We start from the raw sequence: 18,439 nt of genomic DNA on the forward strand, positions 1-18,439 counted from the left end.
AGCTTTCAGTTTGAATTTTGCAGCATGTGTTTGTTTGCAGTGGTGAAGTGACGCTGGGTGAGTTCAGTGTTTTACTACAAAACTACAGATTTCTGTAAACGATGGCTAAATCATTTAACGTGTTTATCGTGATATTAAATCAGAGATTTAAACATGTTTCAGTCGTACACAAGTATCACTTGAATCTAAGACTGGAATAAAAATAAATTAAATTGGGATTAAAACATGTTTGTGTACAAGTGCAGCTCAAAATGTAAAACTAATATTAAATAATAATAACGAGCTCCTGAACAAATAAATATAATAATTCTTTACGCCTGTGTGTTGTAAAAGAAGTCTGATTGGTTATTGTTCTGTTGATGAGCTTCAGGTGTGTTTGTGTGTTGAGGGTGAAATCCAGAGAAATGGTCAAGATACTGGCTTAAAACATTTGGTTTGTATGTCACATAAAATGTTTAAGGGACTTGGAGGTTAACTTTGTAAAGGTTACGATGCAAGATTTTCTTTTGTAGTGATGCAATGTGTTTGCAAGACGCTTTTATTATCATTACAACCATATAGAGCTGTTACAGTACATTGTGACATGAGCCAACGTTTCTCCAGGATCAGGGAGCTACATAGAACAAAGACCGAGCTATAAGGACTTAGTAAGTTAGTCCTAGATACATAAAGTGTATCTGTCAGGACAAAAGACAAGACAAACAGAAACAGCAGTGATCAGTGTAAATACTGTATGTTCAAACAATATTACGTGTGCAAAAATACTGGAATGAACAGTGTTATAGCAGCAGCTTCCTGAGATAATGTACTGTAAAGTATTGTGCAAAACAGCAATCAACTGGAATGTGAGACAGAATGTCCAAAGAGCAAAAACAGTGTGTAAAACAGCATGTAAACAGTTTGATGGATGTACATTGGAAGAGTGTGTATTCGGTGTAGATCTGTGCAGTCCATACAGTTGATGTGTGTGTGTGTGTGTTGTGCTCAGTACAGTTCAGTTATTAAGGAGTCTGATGGCTTGTCTGAACTATAATGTGGCTGTTCTTGTCATTTGTCCAGGGTCCAGGATGTTGCACGTGGAGGACGGTGCGAGACTGGACTGCACTGTTGCAGTGGAGCGTGTGAGTGGAGCATCAGCAGGTCATGTGGTACAGCGCCGGGTTCTTCGCCGTGCCACGGTCACTCTGGGACGAGACGAGTTCAGGGAGCTGGTGCTGCGCGTTCAGGATGTCCGTGGTGGACCCCATGAAAGCTTCGCTTTACGTAGTGAGTTCCGGCTCTTCACGCGGTTTGTCAAAGACGGCAAGTGTACGGTGAACTTCTCTCAAAACAACACGCAGCTTCTGATCTCTGACTGTCCACCTGACCGCTTGAAAACCTTCCTGAAGAACCTGAGTATAAAGCACGAAGCCTCACGTGGCAGTAACCCTGTCAGCGAAAGGGCCCGGATGCGGGCAGGTGTCCCGAGGAGCTTCGAGATCATCAGCCCTGTGCAGCAAAAAGACATCCAGAAAGCCAACGAGTTAAGGAGAAAAGTGAACACCCCGGTGCAGGTGAAAGTGCTGACCGAGAGAGCGGTGAACAAAACTGTCAATCGACAGCAGGTCAAAAGACCCCGACCGGACGGAGACACCAGCCCGGTACGATAATCAGAACGTTTTCCACTTAAGAACTTTAATTGAAGGATCATCTACACGAGCAGAACATCTACAGTAGTAGTTTTTATTTGCAGAAAAACCCAGTGTTAAATTGATAGCTTTTGATGAGAAGAAAATCCCAGGAATTTGTTCCACTTTATGTAAAACTGATGCTGTCAGAATAGGGAGATGTTCCAAATACCTCATCATCCAACCATGAATCAGGTTTAGACTTTAGGCCACGCCTCCTACCGGAGTTCATATACACAGATGAAACTATGATTGTTTTTATCTGACATCTTTTTGTCCAGTTTCCTGAAAGCATGTCTTTGAGTATCTGAGACACTGAACAAAACTGTTTTAGCCCTTCATGCTAAACAGGAGCTTATCTGTATGATCCATCACTTAATAGCTACGTTACAAACGAACATCACACACACCAAACACGTCTTGTGAGTCGTTTAGCTTGATCTGAAGATGAAACCCAGTTTCTGCTTCTCCGGGTTCCAGGTTAAAGCTCTTCACCCTCACAAGAAGCCGGTCCTGACGTTGCCAGTTGCGCAGAAACTCAGCAAAGAACAGATGGCAGTTCTGAATGCAGTGCTGAGTGGGAAGAACGTGTTTTTCACTGGAAGTGCAGGTAGTTCTACATTTCAGCCTTGATTCAAACCCTAAATCTTTATTTGTCTGTTATGTCAAGACGATCTTATTGCACTTTAAAGTTTTGATGTACATTTTTATTATTAAAATGGATCTGCACTTGATCAACTTGAGTGTTCTTTGATTCGTGCTGTGAGGTACGGGGAAGTCCTTCCTGTTGAAGAGGATTGTAGGATCGCTTCCTCCCAAAAGCACGTATGCTACAGCGAGCACCGGTGTAGCTGCCTGTCATATAGGAGGGACGACGTTACACAGTTTCGCAGGTAAGCGTTCACCATGTTCATTATGAGTGGGTGGATGGATGGTGGGTATGTGGTTGGAGGACATGTGCTTAGCATTGGATCGATTGATTGATGACTGCATTTGTTTGGGTTGGTGATGGATGGATGTGACTAGACAACAGAATTTTTTGGATTTGATAGGAGATTGGATTGGCTGGATAGTTGGATGATTGCTTGGATTTATAAATTTGGGATTAGATGGATTGGAGTAGATGATGGAGATGGATGATTGGATTGGTTGGATGATTGCTTGTATGAGTGGTTGGATGAATGTTGTAGTAATAATAATATGAAATTCCATTTACATTCCAATTTAATCAAAGTTGATGAATGCCATCTCTCTCTCTCTCTCTCTCTCTCTCTCTCAGGTGTCGGCTCGGGTTCAGCTCCTCTGGAGCAGTGTCTGGAGCTCGCGCAGCGACCCGGGGTCCTGCAGCACTGGACAAGCTGCAAACACCTCATCATCGACGAGATCTCCATGGTGGAGGCCGAGTTCTTCGACAAGCTCGAGTCTATCGCCAGGCATGTGGCTCATTTTAATTGCATTCTGAAGAGTCACATTTCGTAGAGCCTTTATTAATACTTTTTTTTTTTTTAATTAAAATCAAATTATCCATATTTGCAGAACGAGCGCCGTGGCGCTGTACACACAAGGCCTGTATGGTTGCCACTGCTACAGATTTTAAACATTTCCTTTTTTACTTCACCACACACTCTACATGCATAAATCTTCATTAGCTTTCCTTTATTAAAATGTTGGTGCCATCATATGTTCAGTAATACCGAGGATGCTCTGGGTGAATGTATAAAAAATTGGTATCATGAGCCACATTATTTATATAATTCCAAATGAAAACAGATTTGCTTAAATCACCATTAGGACTGAGCAACATGACACAAGTGTATCACGTTATTTCACACACACTACGGTGTAGAGGACTGCTTACAAACTGACACACAGCCTAGCATGTTGCTGAGATGAATATTGGACAGAAGCATCTGCTTTGCGGTCGTGTTTCTGATTCAGATCTCAGTGCAATGAGGAATTTTATTACAAATTAACGACCTTGAACGTCATACATGCTGCGTGTGTGTGTGTGTGTGTCCTTTTAACTAAATGAGCTCTGTGCTTCTGCTACTTGTAGATCAATTAGAAGATCCTCTGAGCCTTTCGGAGGAATTCAGCTGATCGTATGTGGAGATTTTCTCCAGCTTCCTCCTGTCACTAAAGGAAAAGAGAAACCCAGCTTCTGCTTCCAGGTAAAAAAATAAATGAATAAAAATCACTGAAACATGAATTTCCCAGAAATCTCAACATCATAATTAGATTTTTTTTGCTTCGTCGCGTCACAATTATGTGCCGTAGTCGGCAGTTATACGTTCTTTACACGTGTGTAACTCGATGGAAAAAAATTCTTATGCTTTTGTTAAATTTGACATTTTTACACAAACGTTATGCTTTTTGTAATTTGAAAGAATTTCATTCATTAAAAAAAAATCATATTGATTCTACAATTCCCTGCTCTTTTATTTATTTATTTATTTATTTTTAAATTCTATTCTCTTTTTATATTATTATTTTGCTTATTTTTTTGTATTCCATTCATATTTTTCTCTTCTCTTCCTTTTGTACTGTTTATCCTCTCTCTCTCTCTCTCTCTCTCTCTCTCTCTCTCTCTCTCTCTCTCTCTCTCTCTCACACACAACCCCTTTCTCCTGCATATTATTGTTTGTCTCATTTAGAATCTCTCTTTAACCCGAAGCTCCATCATGGAGATACGAGACTTATTAAATCCTACTCTGGATGTCGATCTAATTATTTTCATAAAAGGCAAAAAAAAAAATAGTCTAATGGAACCTACGTATTATTATTATTATTACTGAAGTCCTTTCCGGTCGTACTCTGTTTTGAGTAAACACTCATTAGTCAGATTTCTGTCCCTGTTTTTATTTATTTATTTATTTATTTTGCTTTTCATCAATTTAATGCTAAATTTAGCTCTAATTAGGCAGAAGAAATCGAAGCACTGTGGTGAATTAAAGGATGAGTGTGTTTTCGGTCTCTTTCTAAATTGTTGTGTTTTTTTGGTTTTCAATGTTCCTTATCTTGTTGCTTGGCAACATGAATTATTCACAATCGGCTTTGTTGCACTTTTTCGGATCGATTCGGATCGAACCGTTAATGGTGTAGTCTCCGTTCTGCAGGCGAGGAGCTGGAGGAAGTGCATCCACGTGAACATGGAGCTGACGGAGGTGCGCAGGCAGACGGACCGAACCTTCATCTCGCTACTGCAGGCCATCCGACTGGGAAGGTGCCGAAATCTGTACACGGCAGCTCCGTGTTCTTTCCTGAGTAATCGAGCGCCACAGTGATCCAGTACATCCTGTTATTTTTTTCCTCCTGTAGAGTCACCGAGGAAGTCACTGCCCGGCTCCTGAAGAGCGCCAGCAACCCCATCGAGCGGGACGGGATCCTAGCGACCAGGCTGTGCACGCACAAGGACGATGTGGAGCTCACTAACGAGAACAAACTCCAGCAGCTGCCAGGTTTGTTATAAAGGTCTCAAGCTGTGCACATTGATGTGTCCCCTCTCAGGTGTTAATGTTCTGTGAATCAATACGTTTTTCCAAGTACTGATTCCAAAAATATTGTCTGGAAATATCACACGTGCTTCACTGTCCTGTTTGTTTGTTTTTTTTTTTAGGACCCTTACGTGTGTTCGAGGCATTGGACAGCGACCCGATGCTCGTTAAAACCATTGATGCACAAAGTCCAGTGGGTCACAAGTTACAGCTGAAAGTGGGAGCTCAGGTGAGAGCTAGCATTCTCTCACAGCTCGTTTACATCACAACTGCTGTTTAAACAACTGAACAATATTTTCTTTTTGCCCGGTTTAGGTTATGCTGACTAAAAACCTGGATGTCCAGAGAGGGCTGGTGAACGGAGCGAGAGGCGTCGTGGTCGACTTCCTACCAGGAAATCAAGGTATAAACCAGAGCCGTGTTAAATCGGGGATTCCGATCCTTCATCGCGTGAAGAATAACGAACACATAAACCTCAAACTGACTGACTTCAGATCAAAAAAATCCGCATGGGATCAGTGCTCTCGAATATCTGGACTATAAGATCGAACGGTGTATTTTTATGGCGTGTACAGCGTTTTGTGGACGTCTTTATCCACAGAGACTTCTAGAAGCTCTTTGGAATCGACCAGAAACGCCTCCTAGTTCGCTCGGTCAGGGGTTAAGAGCTCCATGGCTCATGAACGTTTCATGAAGAACGAAGACATTAAAAATGAAGAAGGCGAGAAAAACGGAAACTGTAAATTAAGACTAAACTAATTACTCAGATATAATAAGAAAGAAAGGAAGATTGTGTGCATTATTATTATTGTAATGTTGTTGTTAGCAAACAAATAAAATTCCAATTAATAAATCTGATGGAAGATTTTAGGTCCCTTTTGGTTTACATGTCTATAAATTGAACACAAAGTGCAGTGAGATTCTTTAATAAATTAATTTTAATTAATTTAATAAATTAATTAATTTTGAAATTAATTCGGATTATTATTATTTCCTGACAACAGAATGACGCGATGCGTTACGACAAAATTTGCAAGTTCTTATTGATGGATAACTCTAATTTTATTGCTGCTCGTATTCTTCTTACTACAGCTCTGCTTGGACTAATCTTATAACTTGATAATGTAATAACCCGCATGTCCTGTGTCTGGCTCCCTCCATCAGGCCTCCCGAGAGTGCGCTTCCTGTGCGGTGCTGTAGAACCGATGAAGCGCGAGCGCTGGACGTTTAAGGCGGCAGGAGGCTTGTACCTCAGCCGACAGCAGCTCCCGTTAAAGCTAGCCTGGGCCATCTCCATCCACAAGAGTCAAGTGAGGGATCGTCTGAGTCATAAACAAGCCACTGATTCATACCTGATTCACTGCTATATAATCTCTGTGTGTCCCCCCCCCCGATTTTTGTACATAAGATGCTGCGACTTGTTTGTTTGCAGCAACGTTCTAGCCTTAGTGTAGTTTGCAGCTTTGTGTTTGATTTCTTTATATCTCGCAGCAGCAGTGTGTCACTCGCTTTCCTCAGAGCCTCCAGGCTGTGAGCCACCAGCACTAATGGCTTTCAATTAGCCAGAGCTGGCTGTAGATGGAGCCTCGGGGTAATTAGGCTTATTAGCTTCAGATGGAAGTGTGTCACGTCTGCTTTTGATCGTTTGTTCCTGGTTAAATGAGCTACAGAGACCAGATTGACCTCAGATTGACTGTAGCGCTTCAACAATACGGCCAACATATTATAATGCATTAAAAAAGGGTCTTATTTAAGGTCTACACACTCACTTAGACCCCAGTATGTACATTTTCAGATTTATTCCCCTGTTTTCACTTTTCTGGAATATTTTCCACTAGATGTGGGATCGTGGGTTTGCTTTCATTCAGCTACAAGAGCATTAGTGAGCTCAGACTCTGATGTTCAGGATGTTGAGGAGACTCCGGTTCACCCTGGAGGTGTTCGGTGGGGTTGAGTCCGAGTCATGGCTCTGCTCAGGACACTCGAGATCTTCGTGGAGCTGCTTTGTGCACAGAGGCATCGTCCTATGTAACACTGCAGCACACTGAGATGTTCTAGATATTTCTACGCTTCCATCTTTTGTAGCAGCATTTTTTTTTTGAAGAAGCAGCACATAATGGCTTCACTGACAGGGCTGTGCGTATTTCTGTAAACGCTTTACAAGAGTTTTTCAGTCTGATTCCTCATGACCTTTTTCATAAAGTGAATCTCTTAAGGATTTATTACAATATCCCAAAACTTAATGTAGCAAGTGTGAACTTCTTCTCGTTTCGTTGGCTTTTATTTTAAATCCCACAATCTTGCTGTAAATTATTAAGGTTAATGTGTGAAAATCTTCATTTCCTGTGTTGGTTGCTGACTTACAGTTCATGTAAAATGGGCCAAAAGAGAAACAGACGTGTTATAGTGCCACCCAGAGGCTTAAATCGGTCAATTCATTGTAGAATTAAAGTAAATGTGTAATAAAAGCAATGAGTTTGATCATTTTGGTGCTTGGACCCTTAATCCAGCCCCAGTGACCGTGTTGTTTCAGGGCATGACTCTGGACTGCGTGGAGATCTCTCTGGCTCGTGTGTTTGAGAGTGGTCAGGCTTACGTAGCTCTGTCTCGAGCCCGCAGTCTGGAAGGTCTTCGTGTCATGGACTTTGACCCCCGAGTGGTCCAGGCGAACTCGGACGTTCTGATGTTCTACAAGAAGCTGAAGCGAGACCGACTCCTCCTGCAGGTCAGTGTCCCCTCACGTCACTGGTCACCACAGTTGTGGGCAGGAGGGCACCAATGTGGCACCATAAACATTTCTCTACAGTAAAGAGGAAACATGGTGAGATGGATGGATTGTCACAGACAGCTGGATTCTCTATTTGCTATAAATTAATTTCCCAGCACGTCTTCCCTGGAGAGCAAACGTTCATTTTGTTTTCTAGATAAAAAGATTTGGATACATTTAGATGGTCACTGAAGTGTTTTAAAAATGAAGTCTAAGTGGAGTTTATCAGCTTGTTTTATTTATTATATTGCTTTGCATGGGGCGGGGCCTAGGATTCTGAGCCCTGAAGGGGCGGGGCCTAGGATTCTGAGCCATTTTCTTATTTTAATCTGAAATCACAATGCTAAGTTTATTGTTGTCAAATGGAAAATCCCTCCTTTGTACAAGCCTTTAACTCGGAACAATTACGATCAACATTACAACACAACAGCAGTTGGATGGAAACTAAATATTAAATTGTCTTGCAAAATGTTGTGCACAGAAACAATTTCTTGTGGTTAGGAAGGAATTATGCCTGAAAACGCGAATATATGCTGAGTCGTATATTCTTGCCAACAGAAGTTAAGCCTTACTAACTAACTAACTCCACACTCTGTTTGTGTTCTGCAGTCCTCCATGAACGACTTTGTTGGGAAAAGCAACAAGGAGAATGAAGCTTGGTGATGATCTTCATATCATGACCCTGTGCACCGTGTGTACGACCGGACTCGACCGATGTCGCGATTTTATTTATCATGACTTCACTTTTTCACCTCATCATGGTGTTGCTGTAAACTATTAAACTCTACTAGACTGCATTTTAGTTTTTAATGCTGGTTGTACTGGATTGTAGTATTTTTATTTGCTTGACTTGTTTTTGTTAATAAATTTTTATTTTTTTAAGTGTGGTTTTTGGCCAATTATTTTGAAACTAGGAGCCACGGATATAGGCTTTATAGCAATGACAGGAAGGTCATCAGTCATTGGCTTTAAGATTCAATGGAATATACTGGGAAAGAAAATAAGATTTATATATAATCACCCTCCAATGCTGAGATCCAAGGCTCCTGATTTCAATATTCTAGTAATTAAAGGTGGGGTCTCCGTTGTTTGAAAGCAAATGTTGACATTTGAAATCACCAAAACAAACACGCCCCTAACCCAAATGGGTCCCACCCCTGTATTGATAGCTCCGCCCACACATACATACGTAACCCAGGCAACTACTGAAAAGAAATGTGTCTTTATCATAGCTGAAGTGAAGAACAATACGATTGCAGATAAACAAACAAGCAAAAATGACACACAAACATAATCATGTAAAGGACAAAGACATATATTAGTTCTGTGTAACAAAACAAAACCAACGTTACTCACCTATCGAGAAGGAAAAAAGCGCCTCGGCGTCTTAAGTAAAGTTGGTCACATATTCACAGATTGGAGTTTCCCGAGTCAATAACTCCTGAGCTAAACACTGTTACTACACAAAACACGGTTGTAGCTGCGTCTCTACATTACTACGATAGAAAAGAGGTGTTATTTGTGTAGTAACAGTGTTTAGCTCAGGAGTTATTGACTCAGGAAACTCCAATCTGTGAATATGTGACCAACTTCCTGCTCCTTCAGTTCTCTCCAGCGCTGGAAAGCTGATCCTATATTAACACGTCCTACTTCTTACCTTATCGTAAGTCTTTCTTCTCTTTCTTTCTTTGTTTTTATCCTCCATGTCAATGTTAAAACCGCTTTCTGCTAATGTCACACATGCGCACTGAACACTCTCTCCGCCCATATTGACAAGACACGCCCCTTTCTGCTCATTGGCTACACGTTTGTTTTGTTTGTCGGCCCGACTCAGCTTTCTGAAGCATTTCTCAAACAACGTACACCCCACCTTTAAAAGCTACCGGTTTAGTGGACACAAAGGTATGAAATATTAAATACTGATGTGGGTCAAAAAGGTTCAGATGTAAAAATAAAAGAAGCCAAAAAGAAGCATTAACCTGCTACATTTTTGGTGAAACTTTTTATGGGGTGGAAAAGCTGTTCATGTAAATTGAATTTTCTGAACTGATGTGAGTAAAATCCATAATTCTACACTAAAAATTCTCAGACTTTCCCCAGATTTGTACCTTTAAAACATCAAATCTATAAACATAATGGACAGTGTTGTAACTTGTAATAAAATATCACAAACATTTCATTAGTGCGCTCGTCACTGCATGTATCTGTACAGTAAATCTGACACCATTACTGTATGATGTTAATATTACTTTTTAATTCTGTAACTAATCTGTGTGGACTGTCAAACACGAGAGAACTCGTTTACACTTTAAATACAGCGTGATCATTTGATGATTAAAAATTAAATGCAAACCATGTCCATATTTTTATTATAGAAATGTACAATGAGTCATCAACACAAAGAAAGATGAAAGATTCCTTTTTAAAGACTAAACGCTGAGGTGAGGTGTAATAGGGCTCATTTTAATGAACTGAAGAGCTTCTGTGCGACCTGAAAAACAAAAAAAAATAAAAATCAGATTTTGAACAAATGACAGAAAATAAACTAAATTATAATTAGACAAATTGAGCTGCAAATTGACTGCTGTGGAGTGGGCGTGGTCTATGTGCGCCAGTAACACGGGAGGCGTGGTCTGTGTGCGACAGTAACACAGGAGGCGTGGCCTCTGTGCCACTCCCACTACAGAAGGCATGGTCTATGTGACTAAAGGTGTGTAATAAAGAAGGTGTGGCCTCTGTGCCACTCCCAGTACAGGAGGCATGGTCTATGTGACTAAAGGTGTGTAATAAAGAAGGTGTGGCCTCTGTGCCACTCCCAGTACAGGAGGTGTGGTCTATGTGACTAAAGGTGTGTAATAAAGAAGGTGTGACCTCTGTGCCACTCCTATGTACTTCTCAGTGCCAATACTTTATGTTGATCAGATCAGAACAGCCTTAAGAAATGTTTTTGAGCTCAGATATACGCCCAAAAGATTAGTGCTCTTACACAGTGGTCCCGTGCATGGAGAAAGTCAAACAGTTCCTCAGTGCAGTCTTCCACCGTGTGTGATCGTGAGTTCACCCGAGCTTCACACTCCTGCAGCCTGTGGTGTGTGTGTACACAGTGCTCGGTCTCCTCACACCTCTGTCTCACCGTCTCTAAAGGGTCCTGTGCACAAACATCAACACAGACACAGTGAGAGTGAATGAGGGGAGGGTTAAAGATACAACTACCTGAAAGTTACCACTGACAACTTACCACCATTTCCTCCTCCTCTTCTTCCTCCTCCTCCTCTTCAGCTTTATCCTTATTCACGATAGGAAAAAAAATGAGTCTTGCAAAGTTTATAATTTTACATAAATATTTATATTATATATAAAATGTCCAGACCGAACACTATGGCTGATTATTTAAATACAGACAATTAAGCCCACGTTTAATTAAAAAGTTAATCAGCAATTTAAATTCATTAAACCATATAACCAAGTGTAAAAATACATGTTTTGCACTTTTGTGCTGGAAATTATTTTTTAATTCGACTTGAAACTTTTGAATAACAAATTGATTTTAAATAAAGTTAAAATAAATTTAAAAAAAAAATACATACTACAGTACCGGTATTTTTTACTTCCTTTAATCGACCTAGAATTTATTTTATCTATTTATTTATTTATTTATTTAGTTAGTTAGTTATTTACACACATTTCCTAAGCAGTTTTCAAAAGATAATATTTATTTATTTATTTAGAAAAATATTAAGACTTTTAATTTATTGGGGATTTAAAGGGTTAATTCCTGCCCTATAATAATAAAATAATAACTCGTCCCTTTTTAATCAAATAAATAAATAAAAACAACAAATCCTACCTCAGGATCTCCATCTGCGATCTCTTCTCTTTCGTGAACCATCATTAAAGTTTATAAAAGTTTCCTTAAATCAGATAAACAACTTTCCTTAAGTGGAGGTCACACGCAGGAAGCTTCTAGAAACACACCGGAAATCGCATCGTTAGTATAATAAAAGTCCTTGTGTTCACGTCACAGTGGAACTTATTTATGAATTAATTTCACGTTGTTTTTTTAGAAACATAAACGACATTTAAATCACGTATTGTTTTATTTTTTATAATCAATTTATAACAGTATAACATTTATAGATATAAATGTTTTGGTAAATTAATTAGATTAGAAAAGATTATTTGTCCGTGTGCTGGGAATATTGCCCGAATAACTGAACGGAACCAATAACAACTATTTATTGTGAATCGCGGACGCGTTTAGGAGTGAAACACAAAATGGCGGCGCACACAAAAACGAGTTTATTGATAAACAAGTTTAGAAACTCGGTTTATTTTATACAACGACGGAATCGCGTTAAAACTAAATGGGTAAAAGGTTTAGAGGTTTTTTTTTTTATATATAATGTGACGCGAGAAAGCCTTTGTTTTGTTAATAATAATCATAATAATAATAATAATAATAATAATAATAATAATAATAATAATATATTTAGACAAAAGCTGCAGCTGAAAATGTTCACATTCTATTTAACAACAAAATAAAACAAAAATAGAATCGTCAGTATGCAGGAAAAGAAAATGTATTAATTTATAATAACAAAATTTGGACTTTTAAAAAAAGTGTAGCTCATCTTTAGTCTGTTTTTTTGATTTCAGAAATCTAAAACATTATACAATGTACAAGAAGATCCCTTGTGAAGTTCTTGTGTGTTTTTCTTGCCCACCAGGCCAGCACCAGGCCCAAACACCCAGTGACCTACCAGGCTCTGCAGCATTTCGATGCCACGTATAAGAACTATTTCGGTGACCTGTGGCCGTCTATTCGTATCAGCTTGCTGTCGGAGCAGAAGTACGGAGCCCTGATCAACAATTTATCGTCTAACGCAGACGTTGTCTCGTCTTTACAGTCTCAAGGCTGCAGAGACTTCGTCAGAGACGTTGAAAGAGACACGCACGAGACGTCAGATGGATTGAAACAAGACGGTCATTTTTCTACAGAAGCGGCTCGTATTAGCTCAAATATCCAGTGTTTTGTCTTTCCGAGAGGGGACATATCTCGATTCAAACCTGCCAGGTAGCTGAGGATTTCTTCCTAGATCCACTTTGTGACCATCACATGATATTTAATTTCATATCCTATCTCTCTCAGACCAGATAGCGCAGGATTACTGAGTTATTATCTCCTGGATGCAGCTTCTGTCCTGCCCGTGTTGGCGCTGGACGTCCGGCCGGGACACGCTGTTCTGGACCTTTGTGCCGGTCCGGGTGGGAAGACGCTCGCTATCCTGCAGGCGCAAGCTGTCCGTATGTAACCGTGTTTGCAGGTTGTGTTTATATTTGTGGTGCTTTACACTGAAACGTGGCGCTAATTTGAATCTTCTCACAGGGTTTCTGTGGGCCAACGATTTGTCTGGGTCTCGCACGGCTCGGTTACAGAGAACGCTCCAGAGCTACGTGCCCAAAGAACTGAGAGGTGAGGACAAGCTCCGCATCACATCTCTTGATGGTCGCAAATGGAGGAATATGGAAGACTTCGAATTTGACAGAGTCAGTATCAGTGAGGTTTTCTTGTGGTGGTTTCTTTCTGATCCTCTGAATCCTGGACTGTTGCTAAGACATCCTCCGTTTTCTGTAAATAAATGTTAATTATGTGTTTGTTCATTTCTCTCTCTCTCTCTCTCTCTCTCTCTCAGGTGCTAGTGGACGTCCCCTGTACCACTGACAGACATTCATTAATGGAGGATGACAATAACATCTTTAAAAGGTCCAGGACTAAAGAGAGACAGACGCTTCCTTTACTGCAGATCGAACTCCTGCTGTGAGTCTTTATTCAGGAAGTTATTTTCTTTTAAAATGATCTCTATTTTTTTCATTCTTCTCCATCTCTTCATTAGAGAAAGGCAACACTGTGTGTCTCTGTCTGTGTGTCTCTGTCTGTGTGTCTCTGTCTGTGTGTCTCTGTCTGTGTGTCTCTGTCTGTGTGTCTCTGTCTGTCTGTGTGTCTCTGTCTGTGTGTGTGTCTCTGTCTGTGTGTGTGTCTCTGTCTGTGTGTGTGTCTCTGTCTGTGTGTGTGTCTCTGTCTGTGTGTGTGTCTCTGTCTGTGTGTGTGTCTCTGTCTGTGTGTGTGTCTCTGTCTGTGTGTGTGTCTCTGTCTGTGTGTGTGTGTTAAATATTTCTTTTGTTATATTGCAGTATTAACTGTCCTTGTTTCGTTCATTGTGGAGTGGAGTTTTATATGTATAAAGTTTTTTCCATAAAAGAAATATAACATTGGACTTGGAGGCAAAAACTGAATCCAAAAAAAAATCAAGAATTAAAAATATACAAATTTACTAGAGAAACAAAGTGGGAAACAGTCTAGTTCTTTTTGGAATAGATCATTATTCATTATTAACTATTAATTAAGCGATTAACTTATAATTTATATGAATAAATTCCTCACTCATTATCTCTGAAGTTTGTAGAAAAAGCTACTTTATTTATAATTTTGCAGGCTTTTATTTTTTTTTTTAAAGAATTTAGAAAGTAGTTTATCAAAGATAATTTACTATTTATTTTTTTTCACTTGCTAAGATTTATTTTTTCTTTTTATAAAAACAGTCCAATTGAAATATTTTATTTGTAGGATGCTTGTCACCAAAAAAACAAACAAACAAAAAAAAACCCTAATTGAAATTGTAATAATGATGTGATGGTAAAGTGGACGTGGTCTGCTTGGGGACTGACGTGTCCTGGTCCTTGCTCTCAGTGCAGGGCTCCGGGCGACTCGTCGTGGCGGTGAGCTTCTCTACTCCACCTGCTCTCTGTCTCAGCTGCAGAACGAGTGTGTGGTGCAGCAGGCACTCAGTCTCGCTCAGCAGGAGATGGACATCACGGTGAAAGTCCAGGACCTCAGCAGCTTCACGCGCCTCTTCTCGGACACTTTCCACTTCGCACCTCAGCCGGCGGTGGGGGAACTCGTCCTCCCGCACTTGTGCGCAAACTTCGGCCCGATTTATTTGTGCAAACTGCTGCGTGTCAGCTGATGAAGCCTGGAGTCCGGGTTTATACGACTTCATGGCTTTAGCTGTGTGTAAATGACTCGCTGCAACACCGCCCTCTGGTGGAGATAATAAAAATAACCTGTGAATAAAAAACGTGTTTTCTAGTAATTAAAGAAAAATAAAAGCAATTGTTACTAGAGGAGAAAATCTCTCCTTACTTAGCTATTAGGTTATTTAGGTTAGATATCCATTTATTTGATCATTTTTTATTTTTTTCCCCCAACAGCCTTCAACCTTCACACGTCACAACCTGCAACTGAAACAAACATAACTGGAATTTATTTCATCATGAAGCCGTACAAAATAGACCAAATATTAGACCATTATGCTTCAAAATATTATAAAGATAATGGATCTGTCACTTTATGGGATGTTGAAGATTTTAAGATATTTTGTTACGATCAAATCCTGACTCCTGCTTCTTTGCTTGTTGGTCTTCATGATGTTGTGTGTTTTAAAGCATTTTATCTGAATCCTGGAACAGATATATTTATTGTATTTTGCTGTAATCTCTATTTCTTTTTTATCGTTTTATCTTTTGTGATAATCGCTTTGTAGTATTCATCGTAACGACTTTATTGTCGATTCATGATTCGTCACACGATTTAAAGAATGCGTTTATATTTTTGCGAAGCCGCTTCTCTAAGTGTGGAATATAAGACATGAGGTGGTTTTAAAAGCCTTGCAAAGGCAAAAAATATTCCTTCATTTAATGAGGTTTTTACTCTGAGAGGTTTTAGATCATGTCTTTGGAATAAAGCTTCAGGATTTCAGCAATAAATAAAACCAGAAATAAAAAATAAAATCATTGCTCCTATTAATGATTAATAAATTGGAAATAAAATGCTGGATTATTAGTCAGGGTGTTCAAAATTTTGTCTTATATTTGTGAAACGGTCAAATAGTAAAAAATAAATCTTTAGGTTCATGCCGCTTCTCTGTCCGACCTCTAGATGGCGCCATCGGACAGTTTAAAAAACCTCCTGCGTTCCTTCCAAAGTGCCGCCAAATAAATCTAATCATCAGAACAGTAAAAACTTCAACTTGTAAATATTGCTTTGGTTTTGTTTCAAGACGCACATCATTATTATTACTTATTAAATAATTGTATGATGTTTTGTAATAAACAATGTAATAAAATATCTATAATCATGTTGATGGAGCTGAAACAATAATTACACAATTAAACACATGGGAAAAAATTTACAGCTCGATATATTTAAAAGTCTTTATTATTATTATTATTATTATTATTATTATTATTGTTGTTTCTTTATTGAAAGATGATTTGTTGATGTTCTTGTTGAGGGAAGGTTTTTCTGCCTTATAACAGGTTACTGTATAAAAGGACGAGTTGGAGGTGAAACAGGAGGTTTTACTGGCTTTTAATTATAGTGTAATTATTTAGTGTTTTAAATAATATATTCTATATTATTATAGAAACGTGTTACAGAAACGTGACGTCACATGTACACGCTTTGCTTCAAGTATTTTATTATTTAAAAATTGCATTTTAATTGTGGTTTATCCACATCCACGTCACCTGTTTCTTTCTTTCACGTGGCTCGTTTTACTTCTCACTTTTTTTTTTTTCTTTTTTGACAACACTTGAAACATTCTTCACGCTGGCACGTGCGTGTCTACACGACTTCACGTGTTGAGACGCGTTTTCCCACGTGCGTGATCCCGTGCGCAGCGCGTGTGACGTCTCGGTGAACGCGTGTTGACTTTTGCCGTCTCTCTTCGTGTCGTGTAGATGAGGTCGAACCCGCGCCACACAGAGATTTGTTCTTGTTTCCAAAAGCGTACGAGCTTCAATTTTCCCTCCTGACTCTCTCTCTCTGTTTGTGTCTGCCCCCCTCCACCTGCCCCCCTACCCCCTACCCCGAACCTGCCACCCATTTGGACCAATGTAGCATGAAAAGGTGTGCGCACATGAAGGCCATCGCCTCCCTGCTGTCATTAAGCTGCTCGAAAACAGTGTTCCATCGGCGCGGGGCTCCAGATTGGCCGCGCTGTCGTTTAGGTGCCGGTTTGTGGCTGAACATTAAGGACGCAAGAGGATCCCAAAATGGGATGTTTCGCCCTCGCTTTCCATTCGCCTCTGATTCCACAGATGAGTGCAGATAATTTTCTGTGCGATTGTGAGTGATTACTGTATTACCGCCGTAATATTGGGTTATTTGGGAATGCAAAGAGAATTAATGACACATAAAAAACTATTTTGCGCGTCGGCTGCGTTTCGCGGCCCGCTGTAGTTCTCCATGCCTGCATCTTGTGATTACCTAAACGTATTGTAAATATGTCTTTCCATATGGGCTTTTACATAAATTTACATTTTTTAACACTCAGGAAACAGGGATCATTAGGGACGAGTTATTTTCTTCACCCGTTATGTCGGAGTCGCAAATGTACACGTGGAAATCTTTTCCAAGCACTGAAGAGTTCTGATGATCTGATGGCACCTGGAGCCGCATTGACCTGCGAGCTGAGGTCAGATCATCCGCAGGGACGCACCGATACCACACCATCCGATAATATCGCGGTTTTCACCAGTGCGGGAGGAATGAAATGAGAAACAGAATTTGATTGAAATCACTTTATCTTTCTATGTGACGGTTTGTATTGATTTATACTTTTTCTTCCTTTTTTTGCACAGTCAGGAAGCTGAGTTAGGGTCATTATTTTCATGTTAAGCACATCATTAGCTTGAAGATAATAACGGCTAATGGAGCATCACACACACACACACACACATTAAGAGCTTATAGATGTACACACATTGTTTAGAGAGGACTTTCTGAGCTGATTACTTAAATGGAAACTCCTGAAAGATGGAAAAAAAAAAGCCAAAAACAGACAAAAAGTAGGAAAAACTTGCGGCCATTTTTTCCAAGGCTCTTAATTTAAAATGCAACCTACGAATACAGAAGTGCATCTTTTTTCTGCATCTTAAGCACATGCATGCACTATTGTGTCAGCGTCACTCTGTAGCCAAGTCCAATATCTTTTAAAAATAATATTGTAATAACTAAGGAATAAAACAGTGCACGTTGCATCTGTGAGAACCCTGAGACATCTACAGATCTACCGGCTCCAGTTGGACTCTGTGATACTTGTATATTTGTAACCACACCATCTAGTGTCACCCATATGAGGATGGGTTCCCCTTGAGTCTGGTTCCTCTCAAGGTTTCTTCCTTTACCAATCTAAGGGAGCTTTTCCTTGCCACTGTTGCCTGAGCCCTCAGACTTGCTCATTGGGGACAAATACACATACACACATACATACATACATACATACATACATACATACATACACACTGTGAACTGTATATATCTTGAATTTTTATTATATTAATTCTTTATACTTCTCCTTATGTTTATCTTTTGTTCTATGTTTATGTTCTGTAAAGCTGCTTTGTGACAATGTCCATTGTAAAAAGCGCTATACAAATAAACTTGAATT

General features: G+C 39.6%; 3 protein-coding genes across 3 annotated transcripts; 2 read left to right on the forward strand and 1 right to left on the reverse strand.

The window, feature by feature from the left end:
* Positions 1-8,810, forward strand: pif1 (PIF1 5'-to-3' DNA helicase homolog (S. cerevisiae)). Its single transcript, XM_060888507.1, has 13 exons — positions 1-57; positions 1,060-1,640; positions 2,148-2,277; positions 2,435-2,560; positions 2,947-3,100; positions 3,724-3,838; positions 4,784-4,890; positions 4,986-5,125; positions 5,284-5,390; positions 5,477-5,564; positions 6,326-6,471; positions 7,695-7,886; positions 8,538-8,810. The coding sequence occupies exons 2-13, from the start codon at positions 1,068-1,070 to the stop codon at positions 8,589-8,591; spliced, it is 1,932 nt and encodes a 643-aa protein (XP_060744490.1). The 5' UTR covers positions 1-57; positions 1,060-1,067; the 3' UTR covers positions 8,592-8,810.
* Positions 8,811-10,160: 1,350 nt separating this feature from the next.
* Positions 10,161-11,915, reverse strand: LOC132858302 (cytochrome b-c1 complex subunit 6, mitochondrial-like). The gene is made up of 4 exons (XM_060888627.1): positions 11,776-11,915; positions 11,167-11,214; positions 10,915-11,076; positions 10,161-10,419 (listed from the first exon to the last, which is right to left on the reverse strand). Exons 1-4 carry the CDS (start codon positions 11,818-11,820, stop codon positions 10,387-10,389), a joined length of 288 nt encoding a protein of 95 aa, XP_060744610.1. The 5' UTR covers positions 11,821-11,915; the 3' UTR covers positions 10,161-10,386.
* A 250-nt stretch (positions 11,916-12,165) lies between these two features.
* Positions 12,166-16,063, forward strand: nsun4 (NOP2/Sun RNA methyltransferase 4). The gene is made up of 6 exons (XM_060888747.1): positions 12,166-12,296; positions 12,656-13,002; positions 13,078-13,232; positions 13,315-13,475; positions 13,622-13,746; positions 14,677-16,063. Exons 1-6 carry the CDS (start codon positions 12,204-12,206, stop codon positions 14,951-14,953), a joined length of 1,158 nt encoding a protein of 385 aa, XP_060744730.1. The 5' UTR covers positions 12,166-12,203; the 3' UTR covers positions 14,954-16,063.
* Positions 16,064-18,439: the final 2,376 nt, after the last annotated feature.

Source organism: Tachysurus vachellii, chromosome 1 (genome assembly GCF_030014155.1).
Source record: "Tachysurus vachellii isolate PV-2020 chromosome 1, HZAU_Pvac_v1, whole genome shotgun sequence".
Classification (NCBI taxonomy): domain Eukaryota; kingdom Metazoa; phylum Chordata; class Actinopteri; order Siluriformes; family Bagridae; genus Tachysurus; species Tachysurus vachellii.

Bases quoted from the DNA above. Each gene is read 5' to 3' on its own strand.
- LOC132858302 (XM_060888627.1), bottom strand. From the start codon at position 11,820: ATGATGGTTCACGAAAGAGAAGAGATCGCAGATGGAGATCCTGAG. The intron at 11,215-11,775 runs GTAGGATTTGTT...ATCGTGAATAAG, and splicing joins TCGCAGATGGAGATCCTGAG to GATAAAGCTGAAGAGGAGGA. The intron at 10,420-10,914 runs GTAAGAGCACTA...TTTGTTTTTCAG, and splicing joins TCCATGCACGGGACCACTGT to GTCGCACAGAAGCTCTTCAG.
- pif1 (XM_060888507.1), top strand. From the start codon at position 1,068: ATGTTGCACGTGGAGGACGGTGCGAGACTGGACTGCACTGTTGCAGTG. The intron at 1,641-2,147 runs GTACGATAATCA...TCCGGGTTCCAG, and splicing joins CGGACGGAGACACCAGCCCG to GTTAAAGCTCTTCACCCTCA. The intron at 3,839-4,783 runs GTAAAAAAATAA...TCCGTTCTGCAG, and splicing joins AACCCAGCTTCTGCTTCCAG to GCGAGGAGCTGGAGGAAGTG.
- nsun4 (XM_060888747.1), top strand. From the start codon at position 12,204: ATGGCGGCGCACACAAAAACGAGTTTATTGATAAACAAGTTTAGAAAC. The intron at 13,003-13,077 runs GTAGCTGAGGAT...TATCTCTCTCAG, and splicing joins TCTCGATTCAAACCTGCCAG to ACCAGATAGCGCAGGATTAC. The intron at 13,233-13,314 runs GTATGTAACCGT...ATCTTCTCACAG, and splicing joins CCTGCAGGCGCAAGCTGTCC to GGTTTCTGTGGGCCAACGAT.